Genomic DNA, 27,458 nt, shown 5'->3' on the forward strand with positions numbered 1-27,458 from the left:
GAATAATCAATTTCCCTGTGATGGCATGAATTGTTCATGAGTTCATTCATATTTTCACCCACATAAGAAAATGTAGCCTTGGCTTGTCATAATCTGAGTGGCGAGTGCTTCGAGCCAATAGGGATGGCCCATCTCAGACACGCACCGCCCTTTCACCCGCCCACCCCGTGACGTCAGCGACGGTATATATATCCGAGGGAACCTCTGTTTCTGGCCATGTCAGAATCAGATGGATACAGAATCGCACTGAATGAGCCAGGCGTGGATATAATAGATTATTGAAACCAGCCGCTGTGGGAATTGTCGAGGTGGTGGGGATTTACTCATCGTTGGTGAATGGAAACTGCCTGTTTCACCGCATCCCAGCGTCTCTCCTGTCACACGACCATGAATTCGGATTTATTCAAACCATCACCGGGACCGGTACCGGGAGTCACCCCGGTACCTCGGCAGCCCAACCACCGGACTAAAACGGACCAAATCAAGCCCGAAGTCGCCCAGGTGGTGTTGGACTCCAAGTCGGGAAGGTCCTACAGCAAAGGGAAGCTTTTGGGAAAGGTATATCTAAATTCTTGTCCCCTTTTGATCCGATCCATGGACACATGAACACCTACAAAGGGGAGTTTGTTGATTAAACAATCAACAATTGATCAACAAACTCCCATCAATAATGATGAATTAATTGGTAGCCGGAGTGAAAACGGCTGCGTCAACGTGGTTACAATACCAAATCTGGCACCCATGTCATTCATTCAGTCTGAGATTCTGTTATTTCTCGTTGAGGCATTATGTTTCATGCTACTGCTCACGTCTACTAAGTTACTTAAATTGAAAGTGCTTAAATTAAATTACTGTTAGGATATGACCAACTTGTCTCTCCCTGAAGAGTCATGCTTTCCGCGGTGCGCCCCTGGTCTTTACTGTCATCATTCATTCATATCAGGGTTTATTCTATATTTCTTCCCACCCCCTTATTATTATTATTATTATTATTATTATTATTATTATTATTATTATTATTATATGCTTTTAAAATTGCTTCTGTGTTTCCAGACTAATGGTTGACAGATAAGAACAGATTGAAATCGCAGGCGGGCAGCTGGCTGCAAGCGAACACGTTGTAATTTACACGCCGCTGTCGTTTCTTTGCATTCGGATGTACAGCGAATGTATCGCGATGTACTAATGGATCAACAGGCCTTTGTGTTGATCAGCTTAAGTCTTTTCTTTTGGCTGCCGCATTGTTGAGATTCCATACATGTCAATTTCACCCCAAAAAATCTTGCGCCAATCCCCCTTGCGCCGGTTAGACTGAGTATGATCAAATATGAATGACTGAGAAGAAAAGCACATCCTGTGACAGACAATTTTAATGTATTTTTTCTATTATCATCAGTTTGCGTTTGGTGATGGCAGGCATAACATTTGTGTTATTAATAGATGTGTTAGACCATACGTAATTGATGGATAGGTAACCTTCTAGCATGTTTGTAGGTGATTTATCTATACTATATAGATTCTATAGTAACAAAAGGAGAAAAAAAACATGAAAATGACCCTGTTGTTGTAACTGACATGTATGGGTATTTGGATAGAAATAAAATGATCTTAATGCTTATACTGTCTGTTTTTATTTCAAGGGTGGTTTTGCACGATGCTACGAAATGTCAGACCTTACCAGCAACAAAATGTACGCTGTGAAGGTGATCCCACAGAGCAGGGTGTCCAAACCCCACCAGAGAGACAAGGTATAGCAAACCAGTTGAATATCAACACAGATTATCCTTTTCATTATCCTCCCTTCTCTGCGCCACACAAGCCTATCCGTCACGTCACTGGAATTCTGATTGTTAACTGTCTCATTGATTTTCCTCTCCCGCCAGATAACGAACGAAATCGAGCTCCACAAAACCCTTTCACACAAGCACGTAGTGAGGTTCTCCCATCATTTCGAAGACCAAGACAACATCTATATCTTCTTAGAGCTCTGCAGTAGAAAGGTGAGCCGAGGAGGATGATGATGATGATGATGATGATGATGATGCTGCTGCTGCCACTCTTTGTACATTCTGGAACCTTGACGTATTTTGGAATCGACGGAATCGCTCATCCTCATTCCTTGTCTTTGCAGTCCCTCGCTCACATTTGGAAGACGAGACACACGCTGACAGACCCGGAAGTGCGTTACTATCTCCGACAGATCATATCTGGGTTGAAATACCTCCACAGCAGAGGCATCCTTCACAGGGACCTCAAACTAGGTATGTGTGCTGCAGCTCTGTGGAATTAGCTGTGTCATATGGGTTCACATACCAAACCGTCTGTCGTGCAGGGTTGTCGGGCCATATTCCCTATCTGAGTTGATAACAATTGACATTGGTTTTGTTTGTTGTGTTATTGATTATAGTATTATGTCGTAGTCTTGCTCAAAGTACCTCAAAAATGAACTTCCACTTATTGAATGTGTTATCTGAGTGCTTAGGGTGACACTGACCTGGTAATCTTGCTCTTATAGGCAATTTCTTTGTTAATGAGAACATGGAGCTGAGGTTGGGGGACTTTGGGCTCGCGACGAAGCTGGAGACGTCTGAGCAGAGGAAAAAGTAGGTCTCTCTCTCTCTCTCTCTCTCTCTCTCTCTCTCTCTCTCTCTCTCTCTCTCTCTCTCTCTCTCGCCTTGTGACCCTGACAATGCCCTGTAGCTGTGGTTCCAAGCATTCTCAAACACGGGGAGGGGAATTTGGAACGTTTGCATTCCTAAAGCAAACCTGTTTCTCCTCCTCAGAACAATCTGTGGAACGCCTAACTATCTGGCCCCCGAGGTGCTTAACCGACAAGGCCATGGGACCGAGTCAGACGTCTGGTCACTAGGTTGTGTCATGTAAGTATTTGTTGTACTTAACTTTTTATGTTTGTGTTGGTGGGGTGGTGGGGGGGGCAGGTTGGTTTGTTGTTGTTTTTTTTGCAGGCCAGGGAATGGATGGTTCTTTTTAGTTTTGCGCTCAAGGGTGTTTGTCAAGACTAAGGAACAACAGAGTTTGAGTAGCTGATGGGTTATTTGTTGAGTTTACGTAAGAAATTAGCTTGTTACCTGAAGGCTTATGTTAATGTACTTGTCTACCTGTTGTTGAAGCCTGAGATAAAAAATGTAAACATTGGGAGATTACTTCATGTCTGCTCAAATAATTGTTTTGGCGTTGCACCAAGGTTACATATCGTCCTCATCTTCTTCTACTAGATACACACTGATGTGTGGGAACCCTCCCTTTGAGACCCTGGACCTGAAGGAGACTTACAAGTGCATCAAAGAAGTGCGTTACAACCTTCCCTCCACCTTGACTCCGGCTGCCCAGAAGCTCATCTCTGGGATCCTGCAGAGAAACCCCAGCGATCGACTCACACTGGACCAAATCCTCACCCACGAGTTCTTCACCAAAGTATGTGGCCTTATTTAAATCACTAACTTAATAATAGGCCTAATTTATTTTACTTTGCTGCCTATTGCTAGCTATTGGTTTACACATCGTATGAGGCTCATTGTATGATTCTTCGTTGATTGCTTCATGTGTAAATGTATTTTGAAGTGCTTGCTATCGTGTTTGCAATGCTGCATAGTCTTTTTCCTGTGGTTTGTTTACAATGACCTGGCTCTTAGTTGGGAGTTTTGAGGCATCTATTTTTGTATTGACACAAGCCCAGAATAACACAGCGTACCCACTAAACAGTAGCGTTCTCCCTAGAGGATGGCTGTATTAATTGTGCTAAGTGGTTGATTGAAATGCCGACGTTGCAGTTTCTCACCCCCCCCCCCACTTCCCTCCCTCTCCTCTCTCTTGCTGTTTTAGAGCTTCACCCCAGATAAACTGCCTCCCAGCAGCTGTGAGACGGTGCCAGAGCTCAATCCCCCCAGTCCGGCCAAGAAGTTCTTCACCAAGATGGCCAAGTCTCTCTTTGGCAGGCGGAAGTCCAAAGGTAAGCACAGCTGCTAGACGGCAGGGGGGGAGAAACAACCGACCCTGAAAATTAAAATGGCCGCCCTATTCCCGAATTTGTCTTCATGAGAATGACCTTGTTTTTGAAAAAGTGGTTGTGTGCTAATGAGAGGCTGCTTTTTCACGAACACCGTTTACACATTAATACATCCGAATATTAGAAGATGTAAGGAAGGCGTGCTATTTGGATGTCTGAGGTTCACATGCACAATAATGATCAACAGTGGACTTACTTAATAAGTAATACTCGAAATTTGACCTTTTAGTGAAATGGCCCTTTCTCTTGTGTCTGCAGTGGACAAGAGCGCCAGTGAGGAGAAAGACGAGATCGCCAAGCTGGTCTCGGGCATTGTCAAATGCTCAGTCAGTCGACAGATGAGCTACAAAACCGTGGGACCCAATGAGGTATGTAGCCTATTGTTCTACAGGTAACCGCCCCTAAACAGTCACCGCATTTCCCAAAGGTCTCTAGATGAAATATTATTCAAAAGGAATGCAGCTGTTGAGCAGTTTGTCTTGTTAGGGGAGATGTATTCATGGCCTAGGGGGTGTGAGGGAGCTACCATGTAGTGAATCTCTTCTAATGGCGCTGTGCTATACTACCGTGCTTAGCACAATCCAATTTTGGCTGGACGACTTACGGGGAGAGAAGCAGGTAATGGCTTTACCCGACGTTTGATAGTTTTTTTTTCTTCTTCTATTCAGGACTACAAAATGCAAGGCTAGCAGGGGGGGAGGTGGTGTGTATGTAAGGCACACTGTAAATCCTGAAGTCCAATATCCAACAATGTTGTCCACTGTTTGTTAGAACGGCAATTACGTTCAGCTCATGTGCTGGCTCTTTCTGCGTGGGCAGTTTTTTTTGGGGGAGAGGCGGGGGGTTGAAGACATGCAAGGACAGCTGGTATTTTCGTCTGGTGACGCTCATTAAAGCTGTTTCCTGTTTCCTGTCCAGGCCACACCACCCATAAGCCAGCAGCAAGTGAGTTCCGGCCCGCTGGACACCCCACTGGAAGAGGAGTCCAGGAAGTCGGTGTCACGCTCCTTCAAAGGCACCGTGGCCAGCAGTACTGAACGTACGTTATCATTTTTGATCTATTGTTTATTTAGTGAACCTCAATTACCAACTCAAAGAATTAGATTTCAGTTTTATTGAGGGTTTAGGACCTTGTTTGAAAATGTGGTTGTCCCAATAAGAGGCTTTTTTTCCCCCAAGAGCACACACTTTTCCATAAGTGCACTGCTAATGTAACTGAAGTGGGGGGGGATTACACAACAGGGTCTTTTTTTGTGTGTCTAAATGGATCATATTAAACTGACCATGACTAGGCGCCAGGGTTGCTCTATGACATTGTGGCGCATGGGCTTGACAAGTGGTTGAGTCGGTCTGAGCTGTCTGCCACAACGTGTTGGTAATGAGCTGAACCTCACCTCTCTCTCTCTCTCTCCCGCCCTCCCCCTCTCCCTCCCACAGCGTGTGACGACGCCCTGACCCCTGCCGCTGTTACCGAGTTGGCTATGAAGGTCCTCAACGGCTGCCTGTCTTCCATGCCAGCAGGTGAGCTCTCTCTCCCCCAGCCTCTCTATAAACTACCCTGTCTGAGGGCAAAGAAGAAAATCCCTAGCACCATCCCACCACTTGTGTAGATATGCAAGGTTCGGATTCTTCAGATCTACTGGGGGGGGGGGGGGGCGGGGGGCGGTAGGGGGGATATGGTCTAGGCCGGGGTTGTTTCAGGACAATGCTGATGCTTCAAACAAGATCACAGCAGCTCTGTTCTACTGCTGCTGTTTCCCTTTTTACAATAACAAGTCTCCTAACACCTCCCTCTCCCTCCCTCCCCAGCTACCGTGAACCCCCCCTGTCTCTCCAGGCCCAAGTCCTTTATCTGGGTCACTAAATGGGTTGATTACTCCAACAAGTACGGCTTCGGCTACAAGCTCTCCAATCACAACATCGGCGTGCTCTTCAACGAGGGGACTCACTTGAGTCTCTGCGACCAGCGCAAGTAAGAAACCTCTCTTATTTAAGACTGTTATGGTCCTCTGTGGCTCAGTTGGTAGGGCATGGAGCTAAAAACGCTTAGGTGGTGGGTTCAGTTCCCGCTGGGACCATATATACTCAAATGTATGCACTCACTACAATGTTAGTCGCTTTGGATAAAAGCATCAGCTAAATGGCTTGTATCACACAAATACAGATAACATATTGTTAAATTATTTACCTTGCTTATGAAATTAGGTGTATTACCATGATCAAAACATCAAAAAGTATTTTCCATGTGCAGATTTTAAGTTTTGCTGGTCTGTAGCTTTTCAGATGTCTTAGTTTTGACGTGTTTTCTAATGAGTTTCTTTTCTCGTCTTCCCTACAGGACCGTGCACTACTGCTTGACCAACAACAAACACTTCACCTTCCAGACCAGCGCTCTGCCAGAGCAGCTGCGCGGCCAGAAGCAGATCGTAGAGCTGATGGCCAACTACATGGAACAGAACCTGATGGAGGTACGACACTGGAGATGATGATGATGATGATGATTCCAACAATATTTTGTTGTAATTTATAACTAATTGTTTTGGTTTTGGGCACCGTAACCAGATGCTATGTGGCTGTTTAGTAATGTAATGTGGTTGTAAACGTCCTCCTTTGTCTTCAGGGTGGAGATCTCCAGTGTGAGGACCAGCCTCCTGCCTCCATCTCTCCCCTCCTGCTGCAGTGGGTCAAGACGGACCTGGCTCTGCTCATGTTCTTCAACAACGGCACCCTGCAGGTAAACGCCACACTGACGCACCCTCCCTTTCCAGCCTGTCGAACAGGGGAGGTTGGAGGAGGTAGAAACTGGAGAATAGGCTGATTGGAATGCAGGGAATGTGTTTCATTTGGTACCATTCCACCTTCTATTCCATTCCATGCATCACAATGAGCCCATCCTCAGATTTTCTGCTTCCACTGCTGTATTTATTATTTTCTTTTTTTTTACCGTATATTTATCCAGGTTAGTTTCATTTAACTTTTCTTTTTCAAGACAGACCTGTGAAGGATGTCAGGATTGTGTTTCTAACTTTGTGTTTTGTAGGCCTGACAGGAAGTAACTCACTCAATGACAATATCTTTCTTTCATTCTTTATTCAGTTCAGCAGCAGAGGGCATGACTAAAATGTGTTGTCATTGAGTGAAAAGTTATTTTCCTTTTATTATATGGGTGACAAAGCCTGACATTGGCTTGAAGAAGCTTTACTTGAGTTGAAAATCCCAGTGCCCTTGGTCTCATTGTGTGCTGACCTCCATCTTCCCCTCCCAGGTGAATTTCTACACCGACCACACCAAGATCATCTTGTGCAAGTCATCTGACGGCTCCTACCTACTAACCTACATCAGCCGCTACCGCGTGTCCTACACCTACCTGCTGAGCATGCTGGGAGAGATGGGCTGCACGGCCGAGCTGAGGCAGCGTCTCCGCTACGTGTTACAGCTTCTCCAGCACCAGCAACACTCTGAAGCCTAACACACACACACACGCACACACTTCCTGGCTCGGTCGTCAAGCCACACCCCCCTGCTGCTGCTGTCCTGCTTCCACTGGGAGCCAATCACAGGAGGCTCCACCCCTTCAGGAAGTCCCCCCAACCCTCGACGAGACTTTGGTGCACATCTAGAGATTATTTTTCTTTTTTGGTTTTTGTTTATTTCTTTTTTTTAAATTTAATTAAGCCTATATTATCTGACATCACACTACTGACTTGAACCTCACATGCACACAAAAAACTGGACCCTGTTGGTGTCACAAGCTGACCAAGTGACTACTTCCTCTACCCATCAATGTTGAGATTGAGAAGCTGTGCAGAGATAAAGGATCTTTGTTTAGTTTTTTACGCTTTGACATCACTCGCCTTTTTATTACGAGAATTGAACTTCACTAATTGGTACACATCGTCATAGAAAGGGCATGGGCGTGACACAATTTGCACTATCTCTGTTCGATTTATTTTTTGGAGATCAGTCATTTTTATTGACCCTAGTTTCTTTTATTTCCATTTTTAGCTATAGATACCAAAAGGTAATTTTTTAAAGAAAAAAAAAGATAAAGAAAAAACTAAACTTTTTTTGGGGGGGGGGGTGCGGGGGGGGGTTTGCAGAAGTGAATATGTGCGCTGGAGTTTAAACGTGGCTGTTGGTTGGAGGGGATCTAAGTGCCTTTTAAGGGTATGGTGCTGTATTGTCTATGGTGCAACACCAACCCTTATGAATGTCAAGCTGTGGATACAAGGTGGATGGATATAGGAGAGACACAAATATAGGCAAATACTTTTCTACTTGGAATTGGGTTAAGATGTGTTTAAAAAGCACTACAGTCTCACTCCCTGGTATAAGCTTTTGGTAAAAATGGTATTATAGCCATGTAATATCTGATACGGAGAAAAAAATATACATTGTACCTTCATTGTACTGTATACTCTGCTCTTAAGTTTACATCGCTTTCTCTGTTCAGAGTTGTATCCTTAAAACTGTGACCCTGTGCAAGTATTATACAACGTAACAGGTATTGTCTTTCAGAAACCCAACATTGTGAAAGCCATCTGCTATTTCAGAAGACTTATTATTTTTGGCACATGATGTTCTTGTCTATTTATTTTTATTTATACTTTTGTTTTCTATTTATTATGAATGTAATTGTATGGTCTTGACACACGGGAAATGTTCAATATGATCACTTTTTATGTACTGTATGTGGGAGAACGGGAGTAAAATAAAGTTTATGGAAATTATATTTTGTCTCCTCACTTTGTTGTATTCTACTCAATGTAAACAGCGCCCCAACACTAAAGTAGACACATTTTATTACAGACCATGAAGTGCAAACATATTATGCCTTATCTAACTGATAACAAATGCCATGTTGAAGTATACAATATTGGGTCATATATAGTGCTTTTATTGCCAGGATGGCTGTAGGCTCCAGGAACTAACATTCTACACTGGAAGATGCTAAGTGTGACCCTTGGGACGACCCGTATCCTAAATCTTAACCCTTACCTAAACTGTTTTACATCTTAACATCAATAGGTTGACGTCAGACAAATATGGCAACAGCTGGATCGGAGAGCACCAGACTGGGGAGGATGGGGAGGTTCCATCTGTGGCCCCTATATGTTCCCTAGGGAATTTAAAGGCCTAGGTAAGTCAATTGACGTCAGAGTCTAGTCTTCCCAAGCATCCCACTTAGCATTTAGTATTCAACAGTTCAGACAGCCAGAACAGACATCAACCATAAACTTGGGTATAATTGCTACTGTAATACTGTTTCATTATTCACTCACGGTTAACCACATGGACTATCATGAGATGTTACTGTAATTACTATGACCCTTGCGAGCCTGGAGAACTAGTACTTTGCGAATTTTTACCCGGGTGAACCAGACTCCCTCGTTCCGTCAACTCAGGGGTCTAATTTCTTAGTACAGTACTTTTCATTATCAGTCACTCACAATAAACCCCGTGGACCATAGCTAATGCAAATAGAGAATGATTCTGGAATAGGGCGACTGCAAAGTCATCATGCTGGCTGTCCCATAGACATCGACTAGCGACTCGAATCCCTTGGTTCCGGTTCTGGCCCACGACCACTTGACTGACCAGCTTGTACCGCGGGGGGTTCACCTCCTTGGCTTTGGCCCTCACCGCGTCCGATAACATCCGGCTAAGATGGCTGCCCGTAGCCTCGCTATAGCTGGCCCCGTCCAGGTAGCTGTCCAACGTGGCTTGCAGGAGCTTCTGGACTTGAGCGACGTGGAAACGGCAGCCCGTGTCCGGCTCGGTCCTGTAGGTGTTCTCCAGGTAGATCTCCTGAGCAGGGCGCTGGTGGTGGAGCTGGTGAAGTAGAGGCAGGCCGGAGAAGCTGGCGGCTCGACCGCCACCCTGCAACCAACCCCCGAAGGAGAACCGCTTCCTCAAGGCCACGGAGTCCCGGCGGAGGATGAGGGGTGAGTTGGGGTTGCTGACGCTTGGCCTCCGGCCGTTGGTCTCCGTGGCTGGGGCTCCTCCGCAGGCTCCAGAAAGGCTTCTCAGGACCAGTGGCGGGGGGTGGCCGCTGGACCGGGAGGAGATGCAGCTCTGGCGCCGCTTGGCCGACCCCCACGGTTCTGTGGTCTGGTTATTAAACTGGGCTGAGGAGGAGAGAGGGGGCTGCTGCTGCTGCTGCTCCTCCTGATGGGTTGCCAGGTTGGGGGGACCTTGCTGCGTTGCCATGTCGAGACAAGATCTGAAAGTGAAGTAAAAATTCACTGTGCAAGGAAAACAGTTAATTGACCGTTACCATTTTAATGTATTTATTTATTCAATGAAAACTGTTTACATCATTGTAATTACGCAGAGCACAGCAGAGTTCCCTGTGAGCTAGTGATCCTAACAGTGCAGCTGCCCCAGTTCCATCTATCTACCAGGCACATCATCTTTCATATGGAGAATAGATGGCATTTACATGACATCAAAAGAAGATCAAGAGAGCAGGCAACGAACATGGTGTTTCCATTTGTTTCCTCATTTGCATACTGCACACATGCCAGGGGAAGCACCGTGGCCTGTAGACAATACAGGCTGTCTCTGCTTCTGGCCCTGCACCCTCTGGTGCTCTCAGCCCTAACCAGGGGAGGCTGTTAGAGGTAGAAACCTGAGGCCAGACTTGTTGTAAACGCATTCATTCATTTACCCGTTCTGCGTTCTAGCAACAGCTCTTTATGTAGCAACTTCAGAGATACAGTACCAGTCAACAGTTTGGACACACCTTCTCATTCATTTGAATGCGAAGATGTGTCCAAACTGTTGACTGGTACTGTATGCAAAGTTAAAGGTCAACTGTTTGTTGGGAGGATCTACATAAAGAATGCAACACAACAACTGCTGAGGCGACTCGACAGTCGAGCAAAACAGAGAATGAGAACTGACGTCAGAATGAGATGATATGTCACAGTTAAAAACCTGAAAAACATGTTGTACTACAGTACAGTGTACACTGTAACCTACTATTCATTTGAACTAGGCTGTGAAGTATAGCCTTAGCCTATTAGATTAATCAACAAATGCTCTAGTTGACAACTTTTTAATTATTATTAATTGGATTTCTACAGTATATATCAGACCAAGCACAAGAAGTTAAAGCTGAAATTAGTGACATGCAGCCAAGTAAACAAGAGTGTTGTATCAAGGAAGCTTGGTTCAAGCAATTATTCTATGGGAATGGGAATAGCAATTCACCGCATTGATTTGGAGGCCATCATTTCATTGTTAACTTGTAAAATACCCTATTACTACCCCACTCATTGTTAAAGGACCACTTAAGGGTTTGTTGTCTAGAAATGTTCAGAAAAGCACTAGACTAGTGAGAGCAAGGTGAAAAATAAAGTGAGAAAGATCACATGTCCACATTAGATAAATCGGTAGATTAATCAACTAATAGGAGAACATTGATCAACAATTTGAACCAAATATTTGTAGCTAGCCGGTTTCACAACTGGTAAATACAACAACAACAACAACTACTACTGCAATTACTACAGAGACACATTATTGTACAGTATTATACAGACAATTTCACTGTAAAGCTGCTATCTTGGCCAGGTCTTTCTCTCTAGCTATTCTGCTTATCTCAATTGACTTCCTGTATAAGGAAGAAAACAATATATAGCACCCCTTACCTTTAAAAATCACCTTGAGACAACTGTCAGATGATAGCGTTTCCCGTAAAACCCTGCAAAACACCCTCTCTCTACATCTGTAAGGGAAAGTTATTAGACAAGGAATGGTCTCTCTTGCTATCAGGGGGGTTTATTGGTTAGGTTTTCACAGCGGGCATCTTGTGGGGTAAATGATTGGCTGAACGGGCAGTGGTGTGGGTCTGTAGCAAATACGACGTGCCCTGGGAGGTACGGTAATCATTCTCCCTCCGAGAGGGGGTTGGCCCACATCCTCAGCTGTAGTCATGGAGAATCCTTTTCACTACAGGCCTAAACATTGTACTGTAGAAGCCCCCTGGGCCACTGAGTTCACCACTGTGGTTTCTCTAGTTGGAATCATGAGGTTGAGGGATCTAGAACAGTGGTTCTCTCCTCGGGGACCTCCTAGTCGCTCCACATATTTGATCTGTTCCACCACCAGCACTCCTGATTCAACTTATCAAGTACAAATCATAATTTATTTGTACTTAGTTAGTTAATTAGTTGAATCAGGTGTGCTGGTGGTGGAACAGATCAAATATGTGGAGCGGCTGGGGGTCCCCGAGGAGAGGTTTGAGAACCACTGATCAAGAACGCTCGGTGATAAAATATAGTGGAATGTGATTGGGCATTCTAGATGCTCATTGATGGATCTTGAATTCGAGAAGTCGAGAAGGAAACGTCTACAGTATGGTGTTGATTCATGCATAGCCTCACAGCTCAATGTGTTTCTTGACTTTAGGCTTTACTGTATGTGGTGCAATGGCTTTATCTGCATAAACCAACACAACATTTGCACACAAACACATAATATTTCCATAAACTATGACATCATTAGTGACAACATGGTCTGGCTAAAAGAAACCCGCAGAGAGGGAGCCAGGGGAGGCTGGTGGAGGTGGAAATCGGAGGACGGGGCTCATTGTAACGCATGGAACGGAATGAGGAATGGTATAAAAACACACGTGTTCTATTGCATCCATTACAATGAGCCCTGTCCTTCGATTTCCACCTCCACCAGCCTCCCCTGGGGGCGAACATACTGTATGGTTTGGCATCAATTTACTACATCTTGGTTTCATGCGCCAGAAAAGTAGCGACAGTAGCTGAACAGAGACACCAGCAGGAGACCGTCAACCCACAGGCATCTGCGTGTCTTTGACTCAGGCTAAATGTGCTCATTCCAACGTTTAATTGCAACGTGGCTTTGAATCCCCCCCCTACTCCCCTCACCCCCCCTTCCCCCCCCTGGGCATTCAGTATGACTTCAACCGTGCAGAGGAGGTGAAGAATCCCTCTCGGTTAGAAAGCGGACACGTTGGTTTCCTCTCTAGCGAAGCTGCCAGACTGCCAGACGTCCAGGCATCCAGGAGACTGTGTTCCTGACAGCCGTCTGGTGCTGTCGTCTCTCTCTCCGCCGTTCACGTCTCCCGCGTCACTCAGAGTGAGGGAGGGTCAGGGAGGGTGAGGGAGGGTGAGGGCAGCAGGGGCCTGAGGAGAGCAGCGTCTAATTAATTTTCCTAATTAATGATGCTATCTCGTCACAGTGGCAAGCCCAGGTAGGGTACTGTATTACTGTATGGGGCGTCTGTGGCTCACAGGAGGTAGAGCCGGTGTATAATGATAGCAAGATCGGCGGTTTGAACCCCAGATGGCCACTTGTCGAGGTGTCCTTGGACAAGACACTGAACCGCAAATTCCTTCCGATGAGCGGGCCGGCCCCTCGCAGGGTGGCTTGCCGCCATTGGTGTGTGAATGGGTGAATGAGAGGCCATTGTTAAGTGCTTTGGAATATGGTGCTATATAAGGGCGGCCCATTTACCATTTAGCTGGCCACACGAGACTCCATCCTGGGGTGCAGAAGAGTTCTGACGACGGCTATGGAATGAATGTCCAAACGCATGACTAAGGGATTTTGCAGGGTTGTCGATTACCATCTTGTGATTGAAGAGCAAGAGTCTCTGATCTCTCTCTCTCTCTCTCTCCCTCTCTCTCTCTCTCTCTCTCTCTCTCCTGAGGGGTTTTTACCTCCAACTCTCAGACTCTCCATTTAAATGATTCTCTCCATTTAAATTACACACATGTTCAATGGCATTCCTCCTTACACAGTGCTCCGATTTCTACCTCCTCCAGCCTCCCCTGATCGAGACTGACTTGAGTGTCATCTGGAACGGTTTGTCGCCATAACAACAGCAGTGCAGTGGTTGAGCTGACTGACTATATCCTTGCCTGGACATGCCTGGACATGTCCACTGATGGGGATCAATAACTCTGGAGTTACACAACAAACACAAGTAGGAGGCTGTGGGAGAGGAAGAGGTTGGGCTGGCCTTTGAAGTTAGAATGTTTGTATAGCTGAGGGAACTTTTTTGGCAGACTTGTTTGGATGGTGTGTGTGTGTGTGTGTGTGTGTGTGTGTGTGTATTTAACATATTCGTGTCATGAGGTACAGTGTGTGGGAGGGGACGGGGACTTGAGTCCACTACTTCAGTATTCAATATACTTCTATAGCCCATTTACCACGGGACAAGTGTCATGACAGAGAAAACATACTGTATTCATTTGGAAATCTAAATCAATAAACCCACGAGCTGTTTTCTTAACACAGCTCCTCATCACTCCGTCAAGAGGCTTATGTAACATGAATGTATTAGCATTTTGCTTGTGTATGACTACACTGAGATGGTAATTTCCTAATAATTTTACATTCAAATAGGCCACTGGGGCGGACTAAGATAACGTAGGTGTCACCACAACCCACAGCCTATTTTCTGTTTTGCATGATTCGTTGCACGTACAGCATAAACTTCTCTGCATTTTGCACTACTAGCACTGCTTGAAGAGGCTTTTACATACAAAGTCAACAGCCATCAAAAACTGTAATGTAATACCAACCAACGTACTTCCTCTTTTATCCATCATCACACAGAGTGTTCTGTTGCCCTGAATAATTCACAACACAGTGTTAGATGAACACAGTGTCTAGATGCATTTTGCATTGTGTTTAATCATGGCCTCAGGTGACTTGTGAAGAGGAATCAGAGGTCATAAATGTGTGTCGATACCTGACTTCTGACCTCTGACCTTACTCATGACGTAACTGGCAGCCCCAGTGCATGTGCATGCCTCTCTTTCTGTTATGCTTATATCTCTGGTCAAAGAAGGGAAATAGATAGATTCCTAATTTGTGCAGAGGTATTCTCTGAAAGCCCCGAGGAGAATACAGCATCTGTTTCCATGCTTGGTGTTCTATTTTCTTTTAATTTACTTCATTTTGTTTTGTCTAGCTGTGTTCAGCACTCCGGAGGTATAATCGAAATGCCAAAGCATTGTTGGAAATGTCAGTTCAGTGGTATGTGTCTTGGTATCTTTCTCTGTAACTTTATTTTTTATTATTTCAAAAGAGAAGAGAGCAATACAAAAACATAAAATAATAATAAAGCCAGACATCCATTAAATGTTACGGAACCTGGACCAGATGGATCTTAAATAGGTTGCATAACTTGAACCAATGCAGCTGTGTCTCTTGTTAAGACAAGATGAGCTATAAAAGCATAAAGAATTCCACTAATTGCTGTTTGGCTAATAAAATGACCTGCTGGTCGCGACGCCTTCATGTCGCTTCGTAGCCGTTGCCTAGGAAACGAGCACTAGACGGTTGATCACACTGATGTTGGTAACTATACGAGTCTGACTTGCTTAGCCCACTAGTAAGTATGGCTGATAACAATAGTTGTCTTGAGTTATTTAGCTAGCTATAGCCTATTTCTAGATTAGATTGAGACTAGATAGGAGTGTGTCATCCTGTCTAGTTAGTATATTGGTGGTTAGTATGACTAAATAATTAAATTAAGATTATAAAAACCCATCCTTTTAATATTGAATTTAAATTACAAAATAATTAAATTAAGATTATATAATGATTAAAGCACTTTGAGCTGCAACGTTTGCAGGAAAAGCGCTATACAAATAAAGTTATTATTATTATCATTATTATTATTATTATTTGTGAAAGACAGAGCTAGCTAGCTAGAGACCGTCATTGTTCGCTAGCAGTGCACTGGTGACTTCCAAATGGTTGTTTATCAGTCAAAAGGCAGTTGTAGGATAGGCAACATGAGGTATTTTACAAATGTCATTTAACAACATTTGCGTAGTTAATCTTCTAAAACGAATTACCTAAATAAATGACACCTACACTAGTTGCTAGGCAATGGAATGTGTAACGCTAAATGGGATAATGGGGAGGAACCAACTCTGACGTCACCTCATTGAAATTGAGATTTTAAATCCAGGGACGCGAATTACTCACGTGTTCTCCGTTCTGAATCGTGATTGGTGTAGATCAGATGAGGAAACGGGTGTAACGCTGTCTGTATCCATGCAGCATACTTCATGAGTTCGTGAGTTTAGAATGATAAGGTTCTATCTCCATTTAGAATGATAAGGTTCTATCTCCGTTTAGAATGGTAAGGTTCTATCTCCATTTAGAATGATAAGGTTCTATCTCCGTTTAGAATGACAAGGTTCTATCTCCATTTAGAATGATTGATTGATTGATTGATTGATTGAAAACTTTATTAGAAGATTTGCAGAAGTAGGTACATGAAAGTACATATTACATACAAGGTCAACTAACAGGATAAAAACCCAAGAAAGCCACTGGCTTATTTCAATTGGGGTCCTTGATTCTCAATTCATCGTTACATGTAAGACAGACAAAAAAAAACTAGTACTATCTACAAGATAATACAGACAAATAACTAGTACTATCTACAAGATAAACATACATCCATCATGGGAAGAACAATACAACAAAACATTAGGTATGTACAGCGGGTAGGACAGGTGGGGACATACACCACAGGTGGGGGCGGGGGACAAAACACAAAGTATGTACAGTGGGTAGTTCGGGTCTTTTAATCTGATTTTTGATTTAGAGGGTCCAGTTACGGATTGCAGTAAATGTTTTTTGAGAGTGGTTTTGAAGGTGGGCAGTGTTTTGCACTCCTTTAAGATTATAGGAAGGGCGTTCCACATTTTTACTGCATAGTTTGCAAACGAGTTTAACCCCTTGTTTGTGGTGCAACGCGGTTGAACGTGGTTCGTGGAGCTTCCTCTGGTATTGTATGTGTGGACGTTGTTCACTTTTGGAAGTATGTTGACAGGTACTTGGGTGTCTTTGTGGTGTAGCGTATCTTGAAGACCAGGCCCAGTGCAAGCTGCTGCACTCTGTCAACTACTCGTAGCCAATCAAGGCTCAAAAAATGAGCAGCGGTTAGATGTGTCCTAGGGTTGAGGCCTAGCAGAAGCCTAACCAGTTTATTTTGGGCTGTCTGGAGTCTTGTTTTATGGGCCTTTGTGGTTCTATAGTACCATGATGTTACGGCATAGTCGAAGTGACATTGAATGAGAGCTCCTGATAGGGTCCTCAGTGTGTTTTTACTGACAAGTGAGGATATCCTGTACAAGAATCTAGTTCTATGGTTCACTTTTTTGATTACTTTTGCTGCCATTTTATCTCCGGAAAGATTTGCCTCTAAGATGGAGCCCAGGTATGTAATATCCTCTTTTCTTGTGATATTAATGTTACCCACTTTTATTTTAAAATTTTCAGCCTTTCTGAGTTTAGATGGGGATCCGTATAGGATGGCTTCAGTTTTACCTAGGTGTATTGATAGTTTATTGTCAGCTAGCCAGATGCAGATTCTACTCAGTTCAGTGCTTAGCGCTTTTTCCACCTGCAATATGTCCCTGCCAGAGACCAGCAGATAAGGTTCTATCTCCGTTTAGAATGATAAGGTTCTATCTCCGTTTAGAATGATAAGGTTCTATCTCCGTCTAGAATGATAAGGTTCTATATCCGTTTAGGGCAGTTCAGAGATATTGAGCGTAAAAAAATAAAAATAAATAAACATCACACAGACATTAATAAACACCTAATGAATCAGATTATGTAAAAAACTCAATTTTGACCAAAATTGAGATAGAACCTTATCATTCTAACGTCACGAGTTGTAACCGAAACAGCTGGCATTTGGAAAGCGTCTTCCTAGATGGGCATGCCCTGGGAATATGGAGGTAGATCTTCTCACATTCTTCTCACCTTTTCCACCTCTAACCAGTTTGCATCCCTGTTAAATACATAAACCGGGTAAGATTAAAGAGCAGTTTTAAAAGCTGTAGGAGGAGTAACAGTGTGAATATGAACGTGAAAGTAAAGTCACAGGAATATCAAGAGTTGGCTGATGGCTGATGCCAGACTAATTAAGTGCAAGCTTATGTCTTGTATCTCATTAAATTGTGCCGTTGGCTAATTGCATAATGGCGTTTTTCATGTAGGTTATTCACATGTATTGCCTTATTGTCATACATTGTCTTAGAGGTTAAATCGTACTACCATGCATTACTGGGTTTTTGTTAAACTTGATGTTTGTACAAAAGTGATGTGAATTTCTTGTGATGTGAAACTCTGAATCAACATTGGTGAGAGGGAAGGGAAGGGACATAAACTACAAGGAAATAATCAATTGCTATCTGTACAGATGTACTTACTCTACTGATTTGGGTTATCATGTGTGTGTGTGTGTGTGTGTGTGTGTGTGTGTGTGTGTCCGTGTGTGTGTGTGTGTGTCCGTGTGTGTGTCCGTGTGTGTGTGTGTGTCCGTATCCGTGTCCGTGTCCACAGTGAAATGCATCTTGACTGGCCCATCCCAGAGAGTTCTGGAAGGTTCCAAGGTCAGTTTGTCCTGTAACTTCAGTACATGTCTTCTACCTTAGGATCCTGACTTACTCCCTGTGGCCTGGGAGGTCATCTCCGAGGTAAAACCTTCAAGCACAATAACATCACAACATGGTCGTGCTGTCTGGTTTACTGATGTGATTTGACTGAAACCTGACTTTTGACTCCTTTTTTGTTTTCGTGCAAAAATGTAAACAGTAGGCTAGCTCGTTCATACAGTATCGAGTCTTGTTTACTGACATTGATTGTGCTTCATACACTCTGAATAACAGGATGGAGAGGAGGTCTGTCCGCTTATCTCAAACAACCAAATTGACACCTCAGTAAACCTACTGTGGCGATGGTCGGGAACATCTCTACTGGCGATATGTCTGTCCTCTCACGGTCGGTTACGGTCAATAATAGTGGTAACTATCCGCCACGGCTGTGGCTCAGGAGGTAGAACCGGCGTCTAATGATGGCAAGGTCAGCGGTTCGATCCCTGGCTGGCCACCTGTCGATGTGTCCTTGGGCAAGACACTGAACACCAAATTGCTCCCAATGAGCGGGCCGGCGCCTTGCATGGTAGCTTGCTGACATTGGTGTGTGAATGGGATGCGAGCCCATTGTAAAGCACTTATATAAGTGCAGTCCATTTACGGTCAATAACAGTGGGGTGGTGTTGGTGCTGTGCTGTGTTTCTTGACCTTAAGAAAGCCTTTGATACTGTCAATCACAAAGATCTTCTTTCTAAGCTGTCTACATTCAACTTTTCTAAAGATGCAGTGGAATGGGCGGAAACATACCTCTCTCAGTCCATGTACATAATAATCAGTGTGAGTCACTGAACTTGCCAACTGGTGTCCCACAAGGTTCCATACTGGGCCGTCTTTTATTCAGTCTTTATATTAATGACTTACCATCAGTGTGTCCTGAAGGTGACATCTTAATGTATGCAGATGACAGTGTATGTGTAAGCATGTTTTTCACCAAGACAAACAGCTCTACTGATGATCCACACGTTATTGTATCTGTTTTTTACCAGGTAAAACTTCATTCAAAGTTAGAATATGTATAGATTGGCATTTCATGTTGAGCTTCGAGGGAATGGAAATATTTCGATTATGAAGATGACTGGAAGCCCACAGAGACTCACAGATCTCAGTTTCCCTTACCCGGTTCTCCAGGATCTTTGGCTGCTCTTTCTCTGCTACTGGTAGATAAGAGTAGGGCTGTCGTGTCTGGTGGATAGGAGTAGGGCTGTCGTGTCTGGTGGGTAGTTGCGGTGTGTTCTCCGCCCTGAGACATCTTTGTCTTTGGTTGACGTTTGGCTTTGGTTATTGCACCATACAACATTACACCCACACACTTTTCCACTCATGCACTCACCTACACTGCTGACGCTGATTACACACACCCTATACCTTTCTTTATGTTATTCCTTTTGGTTAATTAACACTTCGATAGTTTACTTGGTTATGTGCATCTCCCTCTTTTTGTCATGTCCGCGCGGTCCGGTTTGTGACAATGTCGCAACCAAATGGCCATGGGTGAGACTAAACCCAACCCAGCAAATGGTTGAAGATGGGGAGAGAAAGTAGTCTTAAAGTAAATGTGGGTTTCTGGAATGTCTATAGATAGAAAATGACTGGTAGGAAGACACACAGAGACAGTTAATTAGGCACATAGATCAAAGCACATTGCTGAGATGATGGATATTCTTTTGTTCTCTTTCAGTGACAGAGATGTAAACACAGAAGTTAGAGAAGAAAAACTGGCTGCAGAATGGAACACGATACCTGTGTGTGCGTGTCTGTGTGTGTGTGTGTGTGTCATTTACATTTACACTTTTGGTGTGTGTCTGTGTGTGTCATTTACATTGTACATTTACAGTTTTGGCATTTAGCAGACACCTTATTCCAAAGCGATTTACAACAAATACTTTTGACTAAGTAAGTGAATCATCTATCCACCAGTCATAGCAGGAAAAAGTAATCTGTGCTCAGAGCTGGGTCCATTGGCATTCGTCGTCCTAGAAGAAGGTTTTTTTGTGTGTGTGTCTGTGTGTTTGTCAATATGTATTTACATACTTGCGTGTGAGAGGGATCTGATCTGTCTTTTTCCTGTGACCAACAATGCAATTGACTCCATGACGCCCATGAGGAAAGATTATCATACTGGCTTCAAAATTAGAGGCTCCAAACACACCATTGTGTAACTCATTTGTACCGCATATGTTATTGCTGTAGTATATTTTGTATTTCTGATGTTTGCTCCTGTTCTGTTTAGACAAGACCTCCTTAGAAATGAGAGGGGCTAGGGTTACATTTGTCAATGAAATTTCATTATACTGTATAACTCATTTTGACCAACAAATAAACCATAATAATCTTATATTTGACAGAAGTTACCCCCAAAGGGTTATGGTTAGTGTTAGAGTTTAGGGTGTGGTCGTACCCAAGGATCCCCCTTAGCATCTACCTCTCCCCTGGTAACTACCAGCTCACAAACCTTCCATTTATTCACATTTATTCTGGGATTCTGTCTATGATGTCACAGCGTGCCAGGAACTGTGCTTGGCGGTGGCCTACTAGGAATGAATCACGCCGGGGAGACGTCACCCTGCATCCCCACAGGAAGTGCGTTTCCTTTTATGAGCTCCCTCTGTTTCTCATTCAGGAAAACATCCAGGAAAAGGCCACCCCCGCTTTGTTTTATATTCTCTCACATGTCATCTGGCAGAGCCTGAGTCCCTCGTTACCACTACTACAATAGGCTGTTGGGGATATGATATTTTTGCGAACCCAAGCCCTCGCCAGGAAGTGTAACATCTGGAAGCAGACACACTCGCAGACAGTTCTGGCTGCTGCGGGAGAATGCTCCTAATTGTTAGCTTGTGTTTTCTCTGCGGCACATGGCAGCACTGAGATCCTAGTCAGAGAGAGAGAGAGAGAGAGAGAGAGAGAGAGAGAGAGAGAGAGAGAGAGAGAGAGAGAGAGAGAGAGAGAGAGAGAGAGAGAGAGAGAGAGAGAGAGAGAGAGAGAGAGAGAGAGAGAGAGAGAGAGAGAGAGAGAGAGAGAGAGAGAGAGAGAGAGAGAGAGAGAGAGAGAGAGAGAGAGAGAGAGAGAGAGAGAGAGAGAGAGAGAGAGAGAGAGAGAGAGAGAGAGAGAGAGAGAGAGAGAGAGAGAGAGAGAGAGAGAGGGAAGTCTGTGTGAGGGTCTGTCTGGTATTGTGCTCCTGCTTTCCCAATAAAGCCATTGCGTGCGTGTGTGTGTGTGTGTGGCCTGACCGACACTAGGGCACTGTTTGCTGTTAAAATGCATCCTCTTCCTCCTTTCCTTGATGACATCACTGACCTGGCATGACATGATTGGTGACAAAAAAAGGCTTTTGCACACCACCTGTATTCTCTATTCGACAGGTACGTAGGAACAGTCAGACTAGTCACTGCTAGTGTGAGTTGTAAACAGTTGTAAAAGGTGCAACATTTTGGTCAGAGACCTTTGTCAGGCATGGCATTGTCGTCGTCAGGGCAACGACAAAGGTCTTTTGACTCAAACCTACTACCACACATGTTTGATACTATTCCTCTCATCATTCCATGCATTACAACAAGCCTCCGATTCCTACCTCCACCATTATTCCCCATGTCTGATATACAGTACATCAGTGTGTAAAGGTGACATGAGCTAGGACAGTCAGTGTGTGCGTGTGTGTGTGTGTGTGTGGGGGGGGGGGGGGGGCGGGTGAGTAAAGAGGGCAGACTCTTTTTAATCTGACCGGAGGTGCTAGATAAGCAGCCATTTTGAGGAGGCTGACAGCTCACGGAGGACTCTCGGAGTGCTTGTTTCTCCACAGCGCACTAACGGAGGAGGCTATGTTTATTTGAGTTTATGGTGGATTTCTCGAGCCGCGGAGTTGATCATGTGAGAGAGAGAGAGAATGAATGGCTTAATTCATTGGCCATACGAGCAGCACAGGCCTTTCGCTGACAGTGTCCAGTCGCTGTCAAAGACCTCATTCAAGGCAGAGTGAGATAATACTGCCTTCACGTTGTCACATGTTCATTATACTCTCTTCATTGACTGACTTTTAGTGCACACATGCACACGGCCACACACACACACTCACAAAGACACACACTCACACACTCACACACACACACACACACACTGTCTTTGTGGTTAGCATTCACTGCACGACAGGCGACTTTATCCTTCCGACGTTAGTGAGTGTGTGTGTTTTGAAGTGTCAGCAGCGAAGCTATTTGCCAAAGACATTAGAGAATTGAATCAGTATTTCACACAAGGTGTCTCTCACTCTCTCACATTATTCAGGGATGGGGTGCACCCTGTTCCAAGAAGTTGTTGTATAATCTTCTCAGAAGATACAGTAGGGATTCTCCCTATGAATAAATACAGTGTAGACTTGTGTAAGTCAGTGTCAATTTTGGCAGGCTTTTTAGTCACGCTTTTTAGATGCACACCAGTTCTAGTCACATCCAGTCACCTCCATCCTTCTTAGTTCCAGTCCAGTTCCAGTTGACGAGAACCTCAAAAACATTCCAGTGTGTTTGTTTCAGTCCACAAAACCAGTTTAGTCTAGCCCTAGTCATCGACGAAAACTAAAATGTTTTGGAGTTTTTGTAGACCGAAACCACACTAGAATGCCTTCGGTCTTCGTCCAACCAAAACCAAGAAGGATAGAAATGACTAAAATGTGACCAAAACCAATGTGCATCTTCGTCCAACCACCAAGACTAAACGACTAAAAAGCCAGCCAAAATTAACACTGGTGTAAGTAAGCTGACAGAAGATATGCCTTCATCGGAACTTTCAAGCCGCACTGTAGAGAAAGGGTTTTTACTGATGGTTTGATGATGAATCATTAAACAAAGTAATCAAGCTATGCCTCAAAGATTCCCATATGTCTAACACAGTGGAGGCTGGCTGGTGGAGTTACACATCAGAGGACGGGCTCATTGTAACAAGATTGTTCTTGGAAGAAGAAAAAAGCAGCATGGCCGCACACTCAAAACTGTGCAAAAATCAATGTTTTTATTGCGCAAGCTTTCGGTCTTTCATCGACCTTCTTCAGACATTACATCAGTAACAATTGATGCAATGTTACGAGTGCTCTTAAAATGCATTGCAGTGAGCCCGTCCTCCGATTTCTACCTCCGCCAGCCTCCCCTGGGGTAATGTCAATGGCACCACACACCAACGCCTTTGCCTACCAACGTACATATGACGTAGCATGTCTCCTTTCCTTGTGCGCGTGGAACTGTGCCGTCCCTGAGCAGACCGAAAGGTCATCGCGTCTCACACGTCTGAACGGTTCTTGACTCCGGCACGCCTTTGGTGGTAGTGTTGTTACGTGTGTGCCCCAGACATACACTTCCTGTTTGCAGAGTAGTAAACAGGATGTAAGGCGATCTTCTTCATTGATCCTCCATTAGCGACTGCACAACCCACAATAGTTCCGAGCCTATAAATAGTCACTATGCTCCGGTACACTAGCCACCGCTTGGCCTTTATGTGTCCGACCTCTACATTATTAATAACAATCTCTGATCTCCAGTGGGTAATGTTATTCATACATTCACCACCTGGACTGTTTAAGTGTATCATAGTGACGCAGGCAGAAATGTGACTAGCATTCTCAATCAGATATATGTGTGTGTGTGTGTGTGTGTGTGCTTGCACGTGTGTGTGTGTGTGTGTGTGTGTTTGTGAAACACTAATATGGACTGTTATAGTGACTGATAGCCTGGGAGAGTGTTGAAGTACTATATGGTCTCACGCCTGAATGCCGTCCTTTGTGTTTTGTTTGGCCTGTGGGGTTGATGTGGAAACCCCCTGGGAGGCCGGGTGGCTTGTTATTAGGCCATAATTCAAAGTCCTGTCTGCTTAAGAAGAGTCTTAAGTCACAGAAAAGGAAAATAAAACGTTGCCCGTCCGAATCTGAGATATCTCTATACGTATTGATGATCAAATGTTAATGTTAGTGTTCCGGGGGGGGGGGGAATAATCCTATTTCTTTTCCTTTTTTCTGTCTTTTTCATCTGAAACCCAAACAACCATCAGAGCCAGAGAGAGATTCCAGACCGCTAGATAAGGGGGGAATTCCCACACTCTGTTGATCATTCTGACAGACTCCCTCCCTCCCTCAGTCTCTCCCTCCCTCCCTCCCTCCCTCCCCCCCCCCTCCCTCCGTCCCAACTGAACGAACCTTAGCACAGATCAAGAGTTCATGTTCCAAGTATGTGTCTGGCCCTGAGTTCTGGCTCTGGAGAAGCAGGGAGATTTAGTTGTCTGAACTGTAGGTTTTATTTTGGGAAGGACACAGAAGGGGAAGTTATTTAATTTACAGTGGTGGGGAAGTTCCTTCTGTGTTTCCCCCTACCTAAGCTAAACCTACCTAAGCTAAACCAGGTACTATACTTATATCGAATTAAGACATATGCCTTCTGTGATGTCTGCCTTTTTGATCTAATACAAAAGTCCCCAGAAATCCTCATTATACACAACAATGTCTGCTAAATGTTCCAAAAAGGAAAAAAAACTCTTTAGTGTACTGTCACCAGGGGAGGCTGGTGGAGGTAGAAATCGGAGGCCTCATTCGGAGGGCTCATTATAATGCATGGGATGCACTCATTCTGTATGTACCCTGTATCCCAGTTCATATGACGACAACGACACACTCGGAACCAGTGGCGGACTCAGGCTGTTTGAAGGGCAGGGGCGAAAAGAAAAAAAGGGCATCTACTGCACAACATGGGACCCCATCAGTGCACATGGTCAAGTTTAGACCATTGGAAGGCCAGCCAATAGGGCACATCCTCTAATTTTGCCACTCAAAAGTGCACTTTAGTGTGACGTTTTTCAACTGTGGGGGCACATGGTCAAGTTTAGACCATTGGAGGGGCACCAATAGGGCACATCCTCTAATTTTCGCCACTCAAAAGGGCATTTTTGCCACTCAAAAGGGCACTTAAGAGAGACGTTTTTCAACCGTGGGGGCACCAGGAGGGGCGGTCACCCCCCTGAGTCCGCCAGTGATCGGAACTGAACTGAAGACACAGAAACTGGAGAAAACCAGATGGAAACATGGAGGGTGTAAAGGTAGAGAGCAGAGTCTGAGAGGAAAGCCAAGGTCAGCGTATGAAAGGCTTGTTCTCATGGCTCAGAGGGAAAGTGAAAGAGCACACCACAGCAACAGAGGGGGATGAACTGCTTTATTGAGTCATCAGAGATGCAGTAAAGATTATATGATCCAAGATCATCACCACCGATACCGATCTTATCAACAAACTTACTGGCAATAGATCTCAATATCAACCAGTGGATATTACTGTCGTATGTCAAGCTGTCGAGATATCAAACCATAAAATGGCTTTAGTGTGTGTGTGTGCTTTAGAGGCTAGTGGAGGTAGAAATCGGAGGGCGGGCTCATTGTAACGCATGTAATGGAATGAGAAATGGTTTTTAAACACAGAGTTTGATACCAGTCCTCATGCCGTTCCATGAGTTACAATGAGCCCGTCCTCCGATTTCTACCTCCACCGGCCTCCCCTCGTACAGAGCCCTAAAGCACTTCGGTGTCTACCCAGCTGACATCAACGTGAGATTAGATCGCTAGATTGTTCAGAACACAATACAAAGGAACTTGATGACTGTGCACCGACATGATCAAACAGTTCCAAGTCCCATGTCAGGTTGTGTGGCTTGTCTTCAGTGGAAAAATCTTCTCGAAAAGGTTTTTTCCGCAGGTTCCGTTCCACCTCTGAAGGTGCTGCTTTGGATGAGACACAATGACACATTTACCACTGGGGCAAGTTTCGGTTTTGGGATATAGGCCTATGAGGGTGCTTTTGGTAGCTTTATGAATTTGAGGGAAAATTTGAGAAGGAAGTTGATAATTCACCACGTCAGATATTACAAACACAACAGAGACAACATTGTGGGAGGGGGACAACAATTTGACTATGAATCAGCAGAAAACCCACACAATTCCCCCCCCCTCCCTTCAGCTTCTCGATGGTATCCTCCTCTTCATGTGTTCCTCCTCCATAGGGCCTCTCCACTGATGAAACGGGGGTGTCAGTAGCATTTCATCCAGTTAATCTGGGGCTGTCCCAAGCATGCGTCCCTCAAAACTCCCCCACACCTTTTCTTGTTAACTTACTTACTCTCACACACAGTATATATATATACTATGTATATATATATGCACAGCTCTGTTTAATAATTTAGATATTCTAGTCATACCGTAGTTTTTTACCTTCACACTTGCTTTGGCAATGTAAACATGCAATGTTTCCCATGCCCTTTAAAGTGGCTGTCACATATCAGCGTCTTTGAGCCTCGGAAAAGCGCTATATAAATGTCATGAATTATTATACCTGTGAATAAGCTTACTGTAATTTGTTGGGGGGGGGGGGGGGGGGGGTGCTCTAGATTTCCCCAAACATAAAGCAGTGGGTGTAAGGTCACCGTGAATGTCACAGGGAGACACAGGGAGAGAATACAACACTCAGAGAGCAATTGAAACTGTCTCAGAACAAGAACTCCCACAAACGCCTCTGTTATGCCGCTCACTGTACACACACCTGCCGTTATGACTATTTTTACGAGTTTGTAGATAAGCCAAGTTATTTACTGCCTGGTAGCACTGTCACTTTGCACCTGGGGGAGGGGGTGCGGGGGGTTTCTATGGCAACCTAAAACACACCACACGTTTAGGCCGAGTTGGCACAGTCTGGTCAGAGTTCTGATAAGGCTCATGTACAGCTATGAGTGGCAGGGGGAGGCTGGTGGAGGTAGGAATTGGAGGACGGGCTCATTGTAAATGAGTTAGACATCCACAAGCCTCCACTTACGAGTACGCTATCGAGTATTTTTCAAATGACTCAGGCATGTAAAATACAGTAACCCCGTTTATTAATATGATTTCCTCAAACTTGTTTATTTCCTTCTCGCTGTCTCCTGTGGTCTGATGGGGGGGGGGGGGGGGGGGGGGGGGTGGGACTATATTT

General features: G+C 44.5%; 2 protein-coding genes across 2 annotated transcripts; one reads left to right on the forward strand and one right to left on the reverse strand.

The window, feature by feature from the left end:
- Positions 1–336: 336 nt before the first annotated feature.
- plk3 (polo-like kinase 3) lies at positions 337–7,496 on the forward strand (the record flags this gene model as incomplete). The annotated part of the gene is made up of 15 exons (XM_080546792.1): positions 337–558; positions 1,641–1,748; positions 1,884–2,000; positions 2,132–2,261; positions 2,516–2,603; positions 2,784–2,879; positions 3,237–3,435; positions 3,844–3,970; positions 4,286–4,395; positions 4,946–5,066; positions 5,465–5,548; positions 5,837–5,999; positions 6,366–6,495; positions 6,648–6,761; positions 7,293–7,496. The coding sequence occupies 15 exons, from the start codon at positions 337–339 to the stop codon at positions 7,494–7,496; spliced, it is 2,013 nt and encodes a 670-aa protein (XP_080402918.1).
- A 1,973-nt stretch (positions 7,497–9,469) lies between these two features.
- dynlt4 (dynein light chain Tctex-type 4) lies at positions 9,470–10,237 on the reverse strand (the record flags this gene model as incomplete). The annotated part of the gene is made up of 1 exon (XM_080546893.1): positions 9,470–10,237. The coding sequence occupies one exon, from the start codon at positions 10,235–10,237 to the stop codon at positions 9,470–9,472; it is 768 nt and encodes a 255-aa protein (XP_080403019.1).
- Positions 10,238–27,458: the final 17,221 nt, after the last annotated feature.

This window comes from Nansenia antarctica (assembly GCF_963989245.1).
Source record: "Nansenia antarctica genome assembly, chromosome: 16".
Lineage (NCBI taxonomy): Eukaryota > Metazoa > Chordata > Actinopteri > Argentiniformes > Microstomatidae > Nansenia > Nansenia antarctica.